Source organism: Sylvia atricapilla, chromosome 2 (assembly GCF_009819655.1).
Source record: "Sylvia atricapilla isolate bSylAtr1 chromosome 2, bSylAtr1.pri, whole genome shotgun sequence".
NCBI lineage: Eukaryota > Metazoa > Chordata > Aves > Passeriformes > Sylviidae > Sylvia > Sylvia atricapilla.
This window is the reverse complement of record NC_089141.1, coordinates 85,340,236-85,354,027: the sequence shown is the minus strand read 5'-3', so window position 1 is coordinate 85,354,027 and position 13,792 is coordinate 85,340,236. Positions and strand designations below refer to the sequence as shown.

The 13,792-nt window shown below is 44.4% G+C and overlaps 3 protein-coding genes across 6 annotated transcripts in view; 1 reads left to right on the top strand and 2 right to left on the bottom strand.

The window, feature by feature from the left end:
* The window catches only part of TBC1D8 (TBC1 domain family member 8), a 47,808-nt gene extending 44,946 nt beyond the window's left edge, over positions 1-2,862 (top strand). For both annotated transcript variants that reach the window (XM_066313664.1, XM_066313663.1), the window contains exons 18-20: positions 278-367; positions 529-629; positions 1,888-2,862. In XM_066313664.1, the coding sequence (XP_066169761.1) occupies positions 278-367; positions 529-629; positions 1,888-2,346 (650 nt within the window). In that variant the 3' untranslated portion in view covers positions 2,347-2,862. The remainder of the gene's footprint in view (positions 1-277; positions 368-528; positions 630-1,887) is intronic.
* A 530-nt stretch (positions 2,863-3,392) lies between these two features.
* RPL31 (ribosomal protein L31) lies at positions 3,393-8,999 on the bottom strand. Its single transcript, XM_066313665.1, has 5 exons — positions 8,926-8,999; positions 8,200-8,316; positions 6,545-6,670; positions 3,952-4,064; positions 3,393-3,458 (listed from the first exon to the last, which is right to left on the bottom strand). Exons 2-5 carry the CDS (start codon positions 8,304-8,306, stop codon positions 3,427-3,429), a joined length of 378 nt encoding a protein of 125 aa, XP_066169762.1. The 5' UTR covers positions 8,307-8,316; positions 8,926-8,999; the 3' UTR covers positions 3,393-3,426.
* A 2,680-nt stretch (positions 9,000-11,679) lies between these two features.
* NPAS2 (neuronal PAS domain protein 2) overlaps positions 11,680-13,792 on the bottom strand; it is a 105,308-nt gene continuing 103,195 nt past the window's right edge. For all 3 annotated transcript variants that reach the window (XM_066313681.1, XM_066313682.1, XM_066313683.1), the window contains one exon: positions 11,680-13,173. In XM_066313681.1, coding sequence (XP_066169778.1) covers positions 12,991-13,173 — 183 coding nt within the window. In that variant the 3' untranslated portion in view covers positions 11,680-12,990. The remainder of the gene's footprint in view (positions 13,174-13,792) is intronic.

Sequence of the window (13,792 nt, the reverse complement as noted above, 5' to 3'; positions counted from 1 at the left end):
TCCTTGTATATCTTCATCCAGTTTTGATTAGGTGACAAAATTCTGTGGTAGTTCCTCCATGCAAAGTTTTTAATTAAATGTGTAGTTCTTGGCAAGCTTCCAGCTATAGCACCAGTCTTACAGGAACATAATTTTACAGTATGATTTCCCAAGTACAAAAAAGCATTTGCAAAATATCTTTGCACAATTACTTCGCTTTCTTCAAGTATGTAAATTTTAGAAAAATAAATAATCGTGCTGAATTCAAAGGATTACATTTGTCACATTTCTTGGACAGCTCTCACAGAAAATGAACGAGACAGCCAGTCACCATTACAGAATCCTTTGCTGTCAACATCAAGACCACTGGTCATTGGAAAATCAAATGGTATGTCCAGAATGGTTCTCTAATGTGACTGCATGAGATAACCAACTTTCCACTTGTGATCCCTACCACGTTATCTCTGCTCTCTGGGGTTTATTTTGAAATGTAAATTTACTCCAATGACTTGAAAATTAATTCTCCTTTTTATGTCTGCTCCAAAAAAGGTGATGCAGTAGATTACCAAAAGCAATTGAAGCAGATGCTGAAGGATCTAGCCAAAGAAAAGGATACTAAAACTGAAAAGGAATTGCCAAAAATGAGCCAGGTATGTACCTTAGAGACTGTATTCTGTTTTTAAAGAAGTGTACCCAAAATGAAATTATTGAATTCAGCAGTTTGGCTCTCTCTCATGAAGTATAACATCAGCCTGAACTTGCATTCCATCCTTCAGGCACTGAGGACTGGGCTCCTCTGATCCAGGGAGCAGGTGCTAAAAACTTCTTAACTATCAAAAAACCACCATCCTAGCAGATGAACATCCTACCTGCTCAGATTGGCTGGTGAATAGAATTTCAGACTCACCCTTACCTGCAGCAGAACATGCAAGCAAACAGGCTTATGCATGCTGCAAAAAGGCCTCCTCCTCCTCCTAAGCCTAAGAATTCCCAGGAATGCACATTTTTGTGTTCCCATACCTCCTCTGCACCAAACCAGTAACTTCTTAGTCTATCACACCTGGAACTTGCCCAATCTTAGCCAAATGCTGATTAAAACTGCAGGAAAACAGTTGAACGTTGCCACGATCTTACCATCTGTTTCCTAATGCCAGTAGCTCTCTGTGTTGTTGGTATAAGGAAAGTTACTGGAGGGAAAAGGGCCTCACATTAATATAACAACTGTACAGACATACAAAGAAATATGGGCTTGCCCCCAGAATCCCTTCTGTGTGTGTGTTGCTAAATGAAATTTTAAATGGCTGGTATGCACCTAGCCTGTCAGCTCTGCAGGGGCTCATGATCTCATAAAGGCATTTCACTGAGGGTCACAACTTTCCTAACAGGATATATGGAGACATCCTCTCTAGCCTGATAACCATCTGTGATGGGTGAGCAAGGGAGACAGAAAGGAGCTGGGCAGGGAAGAGCTCCAGTTGTTTCAGAAGAGCTGGGAAGAGGGGAGACAAACAGCAGAAGGGGAGTTTGCCTGCAGACCCGTGGATGGCCACTTTGGTTATAACCCACTGTGTTAAGGGATAATAAGGGATTATCCCTGGCCTTGTATCTCACTTGCCCTCAGATCATCTGGCAGGTCCTGATTTCCTTCATCAGGGCATCAAAATACTTCACTGCCCTCTTCCCTTTTTGATTACAGGGAAATCAAAACAGGGTTTCCTAGCACCAGTGGGGGTTGAAATCCCTTCACTAACATTTTTTTAAAAAGCAGGTAGACGTTATAAAAGAACATATAAAGAAACGTACACAGCGTTCCACCTGCCTTTGCACTACTGTGCCCCACCTGATTCCTGCAGTGATCCTTATCATGGCTGTTTCAGGGCTTTGATGCTGGTTTTTCATCTTTTACAGAGGGAGTTCATTCAGTTCTGCAAAACGTTGTATAGCATGTTTCATGAAGATCCAGAGGAGAACGATTTGTATCAAGCCATTGCCACTGTGACCACACTGTTACTTCAGATTGGAGAAGTAGGACAAAGGAGCATCAGCCTGGGGAGTGGATCAGATGAGTTCACCGAGGATCTGCAGCCCGAGGCCTCTGCTTCAGACCAGGATGCTGTTTTTACTGACACTGTGAAGACCCCTCACAAAGACTCTCAGCCTTCACCTCTGACTGAAGGGGACTGGACTGTCTCTTTTGAACATATTTTAGCCTCCCTCTTGACTGAACAATCATTAGTTAACTTTTTTGAAAAACCCTTAGAACTGAAACCAAAGCTTGAGAATGCAAAGCTAAATCAATACAGTCTCAGAACAAATGGAATGAGCTGCCAGTCACGGAGTGAACATGCAAAACCAAGCACACAGTAGCAGCCAACATGTCAAAGATGAAATGCACTGAAATTATGCCAAAGGACATACTGTAAAAGGCTTTCAGGTAGCAGTGGACTTCTGGTCCACAATTTGTTGATCTGTGGTTTTCAGTTTAAGAGCTTTAAAAGATAAAAGGGGGTGTAAGTTTGTTTTGTGCCATTGACTTATTATGTTCTTGTTTTGAATGTAAAAGGAAACATCTGTCTACAGTGTGAAGACACTGAAGCCCTCTTCCGCATTGGGAGAGCAGAGGCTGGCTCCAGTTGTCTAATTTTTTTTTTTTTAAGCAGGGGAAAAGAAAACACTTCTCATCTGCTGCCCACAGTTTGTTTTGGTTGCCTTTTTTTGCACTAATACTGTAAACTGTTTCAATGCTGGTAATTGAAACTATTTTAATATATTTGATTGTATTCCAATTTTTATGTCTTGCTGAAATGGTAAGTGTACATGGACATGCTTCTGATGTTGGTCTGTGAAAACTTGCACTTTTCAATAAACCCTTTTTGTACAAGACTGGCATTGACAGTATTTACTGGTTTAGGAAAGCTAAGTGCCCTTAGCCCTACTGCTTTAAACAAATACCCTGAGGTAGCATGGTCACAACTCTTTCACTAATCAAAACCCTGTTTCTGTTTTGCACACTGAGCTGTTCTGGGAGAGGCCTACTGAGTCTGCCTAAGAGGCCACTGGGGCACATCATCCACATGAGACTACATACGTGAAATACTGATTTATCAGTTTGGGTTGAGTTTTTTCTTGTTTTGTTTTTAAACAAACTTGACCTTAACTTAAAATACCTGTGTAAAGGCTCTTCAGTACCCAGAACAAAAAAACCCTACCACAACTCTGCCATCCACAAAGAACACTTGAATTTCCTCCTTATTCCATTCACATGTAATGTAAATCTGCTGTACCTTTAATTAAGAAAATTACACCATTATGTTCAAATTCAAAGAAAGCAAGATACTTTAAAAGGCTGGTACCTGTTCAACTCAATGCTTCACAGCTGGGAGCTTGAAGAGACTGGACAATAAAAACAAGAATATATTTTATCTTTTTATTGTAATGAAAATTTGTTTAATTTTCATCCACATTGACTGTCTGTAGACCTGCAAAACAAGACATTTTATCACCACCTGTTAAGATATATGGAAGTCTTCCCAAGAAAGTACACCTACAGTTTCAAGGCTAGTCTGCTGATATACTTCTGAAAGAGCAAACTATATAGACAAGTATTTCTCCAAATGTTAAAACAAAAACTCAGCTGTATTTACAGAATTAATTTTTCTCAGGTGACAAGTACAGAGAGCTTAACCTGCCTGAGCTTTTGACATCAGATGGGCTTTACATGGGAAAACAAACCTTAACACTACACCTGTAACTACAGCCTGTATTTTTCAATCTCTCAAAATTTACATGATCATTTCACTTCCTTTTAACGTGGATCAGGAGCCCTGTTCTCTGCAGGAGAGCTAGGTTAAGCCAGTGGTTTGACTCTTGCAGCGTGCTTTTCATCTGAATTTTGAACCACAGGAGGAGCTGTCCTACGTTCCCTTTTTGTTCAGAGAAACAGGGCATAGGAGATGCATGAACCTTCCTTACCTTTGAATGTTGTGACTGGTACGTAGGTAACCAGAGTGTACAGCTTGTTGGGTGAATCCTCATCCTCATTGCGCTTTCTGGACAAACGCACACGGATACGGTAAGGAACGTTCCTAAAAGAAGATAGCAGATTAATTTGCAGTGAAGTATGTAATGAAACCCATGAATTCATAGGGAAATTCTTTCTCAACATCATACCAAGAGCAAAACCTTAGAATACTGTACTGTTTGCCCTAGAGGAGCTTTTTAAAAATTTGTTTTGTTTGGTTTTATTGAAGTTAACAGGTAAGATTTAACTGAGCCTTGAGTAAGATGAATTCATAATCCAGTAGGACCATAAAGCTAGAAGTGCATCATCAGTCCACTACTGAGGAAATACACCATGAAGATGATCATCCAGTGAACATCAGCAAGCAGCTGTTACTGACAAGCATTTCTTACTACAATATAAAATAGTGAGGAAAAACCTCAACTATCTACCTTGAAAGCCCAAGGCCTCTGTCAAAAATCAGAGTATTGCCTATCTTTATGCAAGAAGTTGTGAAAATTCAGGCATCAAGCCTGAACCAAGGTGTTACTTATGAACACAAAACTGATCATCATCTCTTCCTCACAAACGCATGGAATGATAACTAAATTGTTTAATGATTTTGTTTGTTATAGGCAAATCACAGCTTAGTTTCCTCACCTAATAATGCCCAAAATATGCTGTTGTATGCACAAAATTTTTTTCTCCACACCATTTTTCATATAACCTGCCACCTCAAACTCAAGATTTTAAGAAACTCCTGCTCAAAGCACTTTGCTCCACGGAATATATGAAGGAACCTCCTCCTCCCTGCTCCAAGAACAGCCTTTCCAAGAACATACTTATTACATCAGGTGATCATAGCAATTAGACAAGGGAACTGGCTTTGCTTTACTCCCTGTCAAAGTCAAAAGCATTCTTCACTGTTTTATGTAGATCACAGAATATCATACCAGCAAACATGGTGATTTTAGCCTCTGCTGATCCTTCCAGAGGAAGGTACTTTACTTTGCATACATTAGGTACTCTAACTAGTAAAAACACTGCACAGACGTGGCGATTCCTTGCTCCACAGACTGCATTTGTACCAGTTAATATGAGGAAGTCTTGGTTTGCAGCCTCACTACAAAGCTCTGGAGTTATGTATGCTCTCTCTTGGTTCCAATGCTACTTCTTCCCTTGCTATGAACCGGGCAGTTTAACAGGGAAGACAGAGAGCTCCTGCCTCTAAGACCCAATAACTCAGTCTCATCCTCCCACTGCTTTGGAAGGAAGGGCTGGCCACACGATGCCAGGCAAAGCATTCAATGTATGTCATAGACCAGATCTAATTCCCAAAAGACATGGTTTAAACCCGTGTGCATCTCTCAAAGCACCAGTCCAGATCAGTTAAATTTTTGTTACAGTTCAAGAGGTCCGACTCCCCACAGGACTTCTTTTGGACCATCTTTACACACAAATCAGCTGCCTTTGTAGCAGTGGTTTTTTAAAGAAGTGGTAGGTTTTGGTCCCCAAACTATTTTTTTATTTGTACTTTCAAGAAAAGATCGAAAACACACCTCCTTTTGTGCAGCATTTGTTCAGCATGCTTCAAAACCTAATACTGTTCAGACACACTATTCCAGCTGGTCGAGGGGTCCGCTGCTTGGGACCCAGAGAGCCACAACCACCCCAAAAGATGTCTCGCTAAAGACAGCTTCTTGGGGGGTCAGGGTGCTCCTCAGCTGGCAGAGGGGCTTCTCAGCAGGAGGGCAGAGCAGTGATTTTAGCTCAGTGATTTCAGCTCATGCCCTTATGAGTTAGCCCCTCTTTTAGCTGGCCGTGATGAGAGAGAGAGAGGTCTCGTGTGGAATTTTCGTAGGTGGTACTTTATTGCAAGGGTACCAGCGAAAGAGGTCTAGGGATGAGGTACCTCTGCCAACCAGAGGAAACCCAGGGGTTTTTATGGGACACCAGGGTGGGAGGAAAAGAGTACAAAACCAATCAATTGTAACAGATCTACATAAAATCCCGAGGGGGCTCGTGGGTCTCCGGACAGGTCTCCGTGACTAGAAAGTTTGTCTTTTGCCTTAGAATTTCACAACTTCACCCAGAGCCCCTTTCTTAACTCCTCAGCTTGGCCCTCTCCAGGGCAAAGCAGCTGGGGCTTCGCCCACCCCAACAACACACCACACAAATCCCATTTAGCCTGGGATTGTAGGTATCACTAAAAGGTCAGTATAAAAACTGTGTGCTGCAACAGGGATCAAGGGATCAGTATTACAATACTCCAATCCTTTCTCTTTCCTGCCCTCCACCCCCAAAGCTGCGTTCCTACTTTTCTTTGCTTTATTCTAATTGAAAGTAGAAGGAAATTCTTTCAATCCTAGAGTTTATCAGAGCTTTATTACAAATATGCCAGGACAGCTGACCAGAACACAGAGGTGACAGAAAGACTAGGCTGGTGTGTACGCCACAAGAAGGAAACATTTGCAAAGAAAACACAAATAACTGCAAGAAGTATACAATTTTTTTCCTAATCCTTCACTTCCTCCCTCCCCAGTACAGAAAATTGCAAAGACCCACCTTATTCCTTTAGCCCAGACTGCTTTGTTCAACCTGGTATCAATGCGGACGTCAGGAGTACCCATCTCCTTCATCGCAAATTTTCGGATCTCCTTGAGAGCGCGCGGCGCTCGCTTCTTGAAGCCTCTGGGACAAACACAAGACCCATTTCTTTAACTTCAGGACATTGTCAGCACTAGACACTTGTTGCAAACAACATACTTGTGTTCTCTAAACATACAACCCACCAAAGCATTGTGCTTAACAGCAAACAGCTGCACCAGCCTGACCAGACCTTTACCCTGGCAGGCAGATGCTAACTTTAATAGAAACCACCGAGGTAGAACAATTTGAGTAAAATTTTACGACCACGAGATCTCCTGGATCTTAAACCTTTTTTTTTTTTTTCTTTTTTATGTCAACGTTTAAATATCTCAGTAACACTGAAGAGATCAGAGGTATATCACAGACACTCTGAACAGAAGTCCTATGACCAAAGCAGTGCAACAGTAAATAACATAAGGATGACAGAACTGTATCAGTACTGAACAGCAGAACAAAACTGATGTTATTCTGAATATCAACTTTTGCTGATCAGTACTTGATGGTTACTTTCTTTCATGCCATCAGCCTGCACCAATACCAGCATCAGAACTGTGTTTTTACCCCAGTATAGCCTGTCTCATGACCATTATGGCCAGATCCTGCAGGACTGGGCATCCACAAAAGCTGCACCATGAGTGTTTAGCCATATATATTATACCCACACTGTGACACAGGGCTGTGCCAGTGGTGTCTGAGGTCCCACAGTGGCATATATTTAGTTATATTATCTGCACACTGCTGTTGATACTTTGTGCTAGAAATGGGAAGTGGGTACTCGATCGCAAGTGAGAAAAGAACTAAATAAAAAGCATTTAACTCCAGCATATCATGCCCAAAAATAAAGGTGGACAGCAGGATCATCAGGAACAGAATGAAGTGCCAATCAACAGGCAAGGCCAAAGCATCTTATTGCCCTTTAAAGAATACCACTGCCTCGCATTCTCAGCCAGTTCTGCCATGCTCCACCACCTCATTTCTCTCCTATTCCATGTTAACTTCAGCCACTGCAGCAATTGTTTGGATTTGGATGGTGTCCTCCATGTGCTTGCAGGCATACACAGAATGCAAGGGCACTGCAGTTTCCTCTGAAGTACTTCTCCACTATGGTTTCCTGAGGTTCAGCATCTCATCAATTAAAAAGCTACTCTTACCTACACACAAGAAATACTCTTTAACCCAAATCGTATCTCAGGTTGCACACAATTTCGTGATAAACATGAAGTCAATAACTTGAATACAGCAGTTTTTAATTTCTGAAACTTTCTCAGTGGGCTGAAATTTAAGCATTTGCTTGGGAAGGAATGACCACCTGTACACAGAAATAAATCGATCTAACTTTATTTTAATCCCAGAACACTCACAAATCACAGCAACAGATTTATTTCTAAAAGCCATAAGCCAAGCCTGGGGTTGCACAGGTACAGAGCTGCTGCCTTGGGACACAACTAAGGCACGAGGAACCACAAATAAAATGCTCCAAGGACAGTCCTTCTCTGCTCTTTAAAACCTACCGAACCCACTTCCAAATGCCACTTCACGGAAGGCCAAATTCGCTGACAAAAAGAACTTACATTCCATGGATCCGCTTGTGAATGTTGATGGTGTATTCCCGAGTTACTACCTCGTTGATGGCAGAGCGCCCTTTCTTCTTCTCGCCGCCTTTCTTTGCGGGAGCCATCTCAGCGACGCTAAAAGGCACCGTGCACACATCAAACGCAGATCTCGGCCCCTCTCGGCCCCTCCCGTCCCCTTCCCTCCCGCCGCCCCCAGTCCATCACAAACTCCACAACTCCCACATTCAGAAACTTAAACCCAAGCTTCATTAACCGCTGGGGTAGCACCAGTCGCAGGCTTCAGGCAGTAACCTTCCAGCATCACGGATGCTGTACTTCCATCTCCCTGAGAAGAGCAGGAAGCACATCCGAGACTCTTCGACCACTCGGCATTAACATCGGCCTCCGGGCCAGCCCCAAGCCCGCTCCCTCTGCAAGGCGACCCAGGAGAGCAGCTCAGCCCGTCCCGGAATGCACATGACAGGGCCAGACAGACCGGCTCCCGCAGGAGCAATAGCACGGGCCGTATGCCCGTCCCATGAGTCCCGCAGGCCTCCCCGGGCCTGGGAAGCGCAGGAGAGGGGCCCCATTCCCGCCGAACGCGGGCGCGCCGGGAGATCCCAGGCGGTGCCCCCCTTGCCGGGCCGCCCCCCATGCCGGGCCGGGCCTCAACCCCACCGCACCGCGGGGTCTGCGCGGCGGATGGAGGCGGATTCCGCGGGACGAGCCCCGGCGCACACTCACCCTGCCCGGGCACCGGCCGGAAAGGAGCGCGCGGGGCACGCTGGGAAACAGGAGCCCTTCCGGGATGAGGCCGGGGAGCGACTGCGCCGGCAGCGGGAGGGGCTGGGCGGGCAGGCGGCGGGGCGTGCCCGGGCCGGGGCCGCGCGGGGTGTGCCCGGGCCGGGGTGTGCCCGTACCTGGGGAGTTTTTTGGGGCGGTGTCAGTGTGTGCCCGTACCTGGGGAGTTTTTTGGGGCGGTGTCAGTGTGTGCCCGTACCGGGGATGTTCTTTGGGGCGGTGTCAGTGTGTGCCCCTACCTGGGGAGTTTTTTGGGGCGGTGTCAGTGTGTGCCCGTACCTGGGGAGTTTTTTGGGGCGGTGTCAGTGTGTGCCCGTACCGGGGATGTTCTCTGGGGCGGTGTCAGTGTGTGCCCGTACCTGGGGAGTTTTTTGGGGCGGTGTCGGTGTGTGCCCGTACCGGGGATGTTCTTTGGGGCGGTGTCAGTGTGTGCCCGTACCGGGGATGTTCTTTGGGGCGGTGTCAGTGTGTGCCCGTACCGGGGATGTTTTTTGGGGCGGTGTCAGTGTGTGCCCGTACCGGGGATGTTCTCTGGGGCGGTGTCAGTGTGTGCCCGTACCGGGGATGTTCTTTGGGGCGGTATCAGTGTGTGCCCGTACCGGGGATGTTCTTTGGGGCGGTGTCAGTGTGTGCCCGTACCTGGGGAGTTTTTTGGGGCGGTGTCGGTGTGTGCCCGTACCGGGGATGTTCTTTGGGGCGGTGTCAGTGTGTGCCCGTACCGGAGATGTTCTTTGGGGCGGTGTCAGTGTGTGCCCGTACCGGGGATGTTCGGTGCCCGCCCGCCTCCTCTGTAGGGTCTCTCCCTTTTCCTTGGAGTGGTGTGTGAGGAACTCAGCTTGGCGCAGTGGCGCTTCCAGCAAGCATTTTTCCTCTTGCAGATCTGGAGCGCTTGTTCCCGTGACAGAACCGAGACATCCCGGCGTGGGGCAGTAGCCTGATGTAATCACTCCTCTGCCCGGGAAACCCACCCCAGCTGAGGGATTATGTTGGGACAAGCCGGGTTTTGGCTATAACGAACTAGAACAGCCCAGCTCTGTGAGAAGGACTGGTATTGCTTTGTGCGTGCAACAGAGAACAAGGACAATAATCCCAAACTGGGATGTGTGTATGGGGAAGAGCATGAAAAACTAGGTCTTGACGTAAATCTGCTCTTGTGAGCTGTCTGTATCCTTCCAAATAATGTATTAATCCAGCTCAGAAGAAGGCAACCCCACACTACAGTATCTCCCTGTTAGCAGCTTACAGTGGCACTGGTTTTAGAAAGTGTTTGCTCCAAGGCTGAGTTTGGTTTGGGTGTACCACTGGCAACTGGGAGAGATGTTCATAATCCCTGAGAGTAGAACAGATTCTTAAAGGAATTTTCCTTTCCTATGTGTCCTGTCATTGTAGTTGAGATCTGTCAGCTGCTGCTTCCACAGTCATTTCCTCTGAGGTGCTCATATTCTCTCATTAACCTATTCCTGCATAAACTTAGGGCTTACAGATTTGTCCCCTCCTTTCTCAGTAGTGGCTGGGATTTAGAAGTTGGCTTCCAGTTTTGTCAACTGGCCTTTGCTTAGGTTTGTCTATAGTTAATGGAAAGAGAGAGCTTCCTTCAGACATTAGGTGAAACTTTCACATCTAGCTTTCTAATCTTCATCTGGTGGGGTCACTCTTGCTTCACTGAATACAAGAATTTAAAGGGATGAGCAGGCTAATTCACCCTGGTAACTAAAGTTAGCAGTAAAAACACTTAGAGACACAATTCCCACATTCTCTCTCAATGAGGGATTGTATGGACTGAAATACACATGCACCCATCAGAGCTACCACCAGTCTTGCAGCTGAAGCACTGGGGTAATTTTGTCAATGGACTCTCTTTAGGAGATTTTTAGTTCTTTTCAAAACTCAGGGAAAACAAGCTTTTTTTCATTTCTATGAAAGCTTACTTCCACAATCTCCATCTCCTAGCCCAGTTATCTCTACTGTTTCCCTATGGCACAGAACACATGGGCCCTGCTGATGTGATACTTGGTACTCAAGGCAGGAAGGGCCATGTGTGCACTTTGTTGAACCTAATGCTGGCACCAGTGGTTTCAAGCTGCCCTGAGGGCAAACCCCTTTCAGTCTTACTGAGGGGAAGGAAGACATTCTAGTGCTCCGTTACCTGCCTCAATCTGTGCTGGAGGTTCTCCCTGTCTGCAGAGGGAAAGCAAGCCTGTACCTTGGCTGCTCCATCCTGTAGTCAATTTGAATTTAGCATGAAAAGGAGTCTGCACAAGGATGCTAAAGTGGAAACCAGATTGTCTACAGGGTGAATATTCCAGAAGAAATGTACCCCAAAACTCAGGATAGCTGTGTCTAAAAACACTAAAGCTGGACATGGGTCAAAGCCCTTGGCGCATGCTGAGTCAAACTGTTCTTTAAACCATGTGTTTTGTGCTAATATAAAACTCTTTGGTTGAAAGTACAAAGCTGTCTGAGGTCTTTAAAGGTGCTTAAAGTTTTAAAGGTGCTTAAAATGAGCTGTCTTCACTTGCAGCTAATATAACTTCCTGAACTTTCATTCTCAGTGTCTATGCCATGACAAAAACTACAAGGGATAATACTTGGTTTTGCTAACTGGGTGCCATACACCATTCAAGTCTGTGGCTAAGATTAAAAGTCTAAAGTGAATCACATAGTTCAACAGTCACAGGAAAATGTGTGCAAGTCCTGCAATAAAGCCTTTTGGCTATTTTATTTTATTCTACAAATAAAGACAACTGTCCATCATTAAATGGAAAAAAAATAATAGTTTGAGTTGTATATAGCATGAAACAGTAGTTCCCTTCACAAAAACATTTCTAATTCATTAGTTTATTACAAAATACCCACTCACAAAAAAGCACAAGCACAATCTTTATACTTGTGAAATGAGTTGATATTTCATATACAAAATAATTTCCACATAATTCCATATAATTTTATTTTATATAGAAATAGGTCATTATTACAACAGCTGTACAATACACTACTTTTTATTTAATAATTACATAAAATCTTTCATAGAAACATATCAACGGAAAACATACAAAAAAAGCGAAAAGTGCATTTTCTTTTTTCTTTTCCTCCAAAGGAAAATTTAATCCTAAATGTTATAATGAAAGAGATATGTAATAGTCTGCAGCATCCCGAGTCAGTGGGCCAAAACACAGTGCATATTTCTCAGAGACTTGGAGTGGGTGAGTTTAGGTTGAAGAAGGCTTCATGTTGTACTACTGGAGAGTTGCATGATTGTGCTTACAATTTGAGTTCTCCTTTGCAATCACAATTCATGTAGGAAACGATCCAGTGTGGGTTGTGGGTTTGGTATTTTGGTTGGTCGGTTTTCAGTAATGAAGAACAGTTAGGGTAAGCTGCATAATACTTCTCAGATTCTAAATCAAGGGTTATGAGCTGTAGACCATCTTCACCAATGGCTGGGCTTTTTCCTCCATTGGATGTGCTAATTTGGCCACAAGAATAAAGAAACAAACTTCTCTTTACAGAAAGTGCCTAGGTTTTGTCATCTGTGCAGTTGTGCAAAATAATAACAATAATCATAATAAAAATAATCTCTTGTTCTCTCCTCGATAGACCTTTGACGCAGTGCTTTTCCTACACAAAAGAAGAACTGAAACAGTGAAGGCCAAGTACCTCATGAGTCTGTTGACAGTCTTTTGGAATTGCCAGATGGCTTCCAGAGTGACACGCCGGGATTGAGCGCCTCTTCCCATGCTCCCAGTGGTGATGGAGGCCGCACAGGATAGTGCTCCTTTTTAGTTTGCTCTGTCAGTACATCCTGTGCTCACGACACAGCGCAAATGGAAGCCAGCGTGCCGTGAATGCACTGTCTGTGGCAGTCTGCACTCTGGGAGTACTTCTGTCATAGAGCTTGGAGAGAAATGCTTGTGCAAAAGCCAGAACAGTAAGTACAAAGTCATTCTCTTCTGCCCCATGTGCCCATTGGTTAAAGCTAATCGTGCATTGATTGTGCTGGTGGGACTCTTATCGCAGAGGTTGTGGTAAATTTGATGATTCTGATAAACTATTCCTTCTTCTTGATGTTAGTTGTTGCTGTTGCTGTTGCTGCTGTGTCTGATGATACCCCATATTTCCTTGCTGTGGTGAGTAAGATGGCAGGAGCAAAGAATCAGGTTGTTCATTGTGCAAAGAACTTGGTGTTTGCACCTACAGATAAAATAAAATCTATCATGGTGTTTGATTCTTTAATGTGTTAATGTCCTCAGGTTACATGATGCTTAAAAATGCTACTGGTTTGGTGGCTTTTATTTCTGGAGCTGTTTGGCATGAGGTCAGCTTAACTAATGCTAGAAGGAATGGACATAAATTGCAACAAAGAACAATCCAATTAGGCATCGAGAAGGTTTTCTCACAGGAATGCACTGCCTGGGATTTGCAGGTTATCCTGAAAAGCGTGTTTGGGAACCGCGTGGGTGAACGTGTCAGAAATGACACGGACGGATGGCAGAAATGAAACAGGATCCTGATGTGCCTCATGCTGTCCCTTCTAGCCCTTCCTTTTCCTGAGCTTACAGCTGGGCATGGCCCTGCAGTGTTGATGTGAATTTTGCAGATGTTTTATTGGAAACAGTATCTGCCAGACTTTGTTTCATTAATTCTCTGCTATGATAAGGATTTCATTTCAATAACAAGAGTTTAAACATTTGAGGTTGGTTATACTCTTTCAGTGATGCCAGTGGATATGTGACCAGGTTTTATACACTCAGTTCAGCTGTTGAACTAATACAGAAACACCTGATTTTCTCCCTTTACATTAGTATGTATT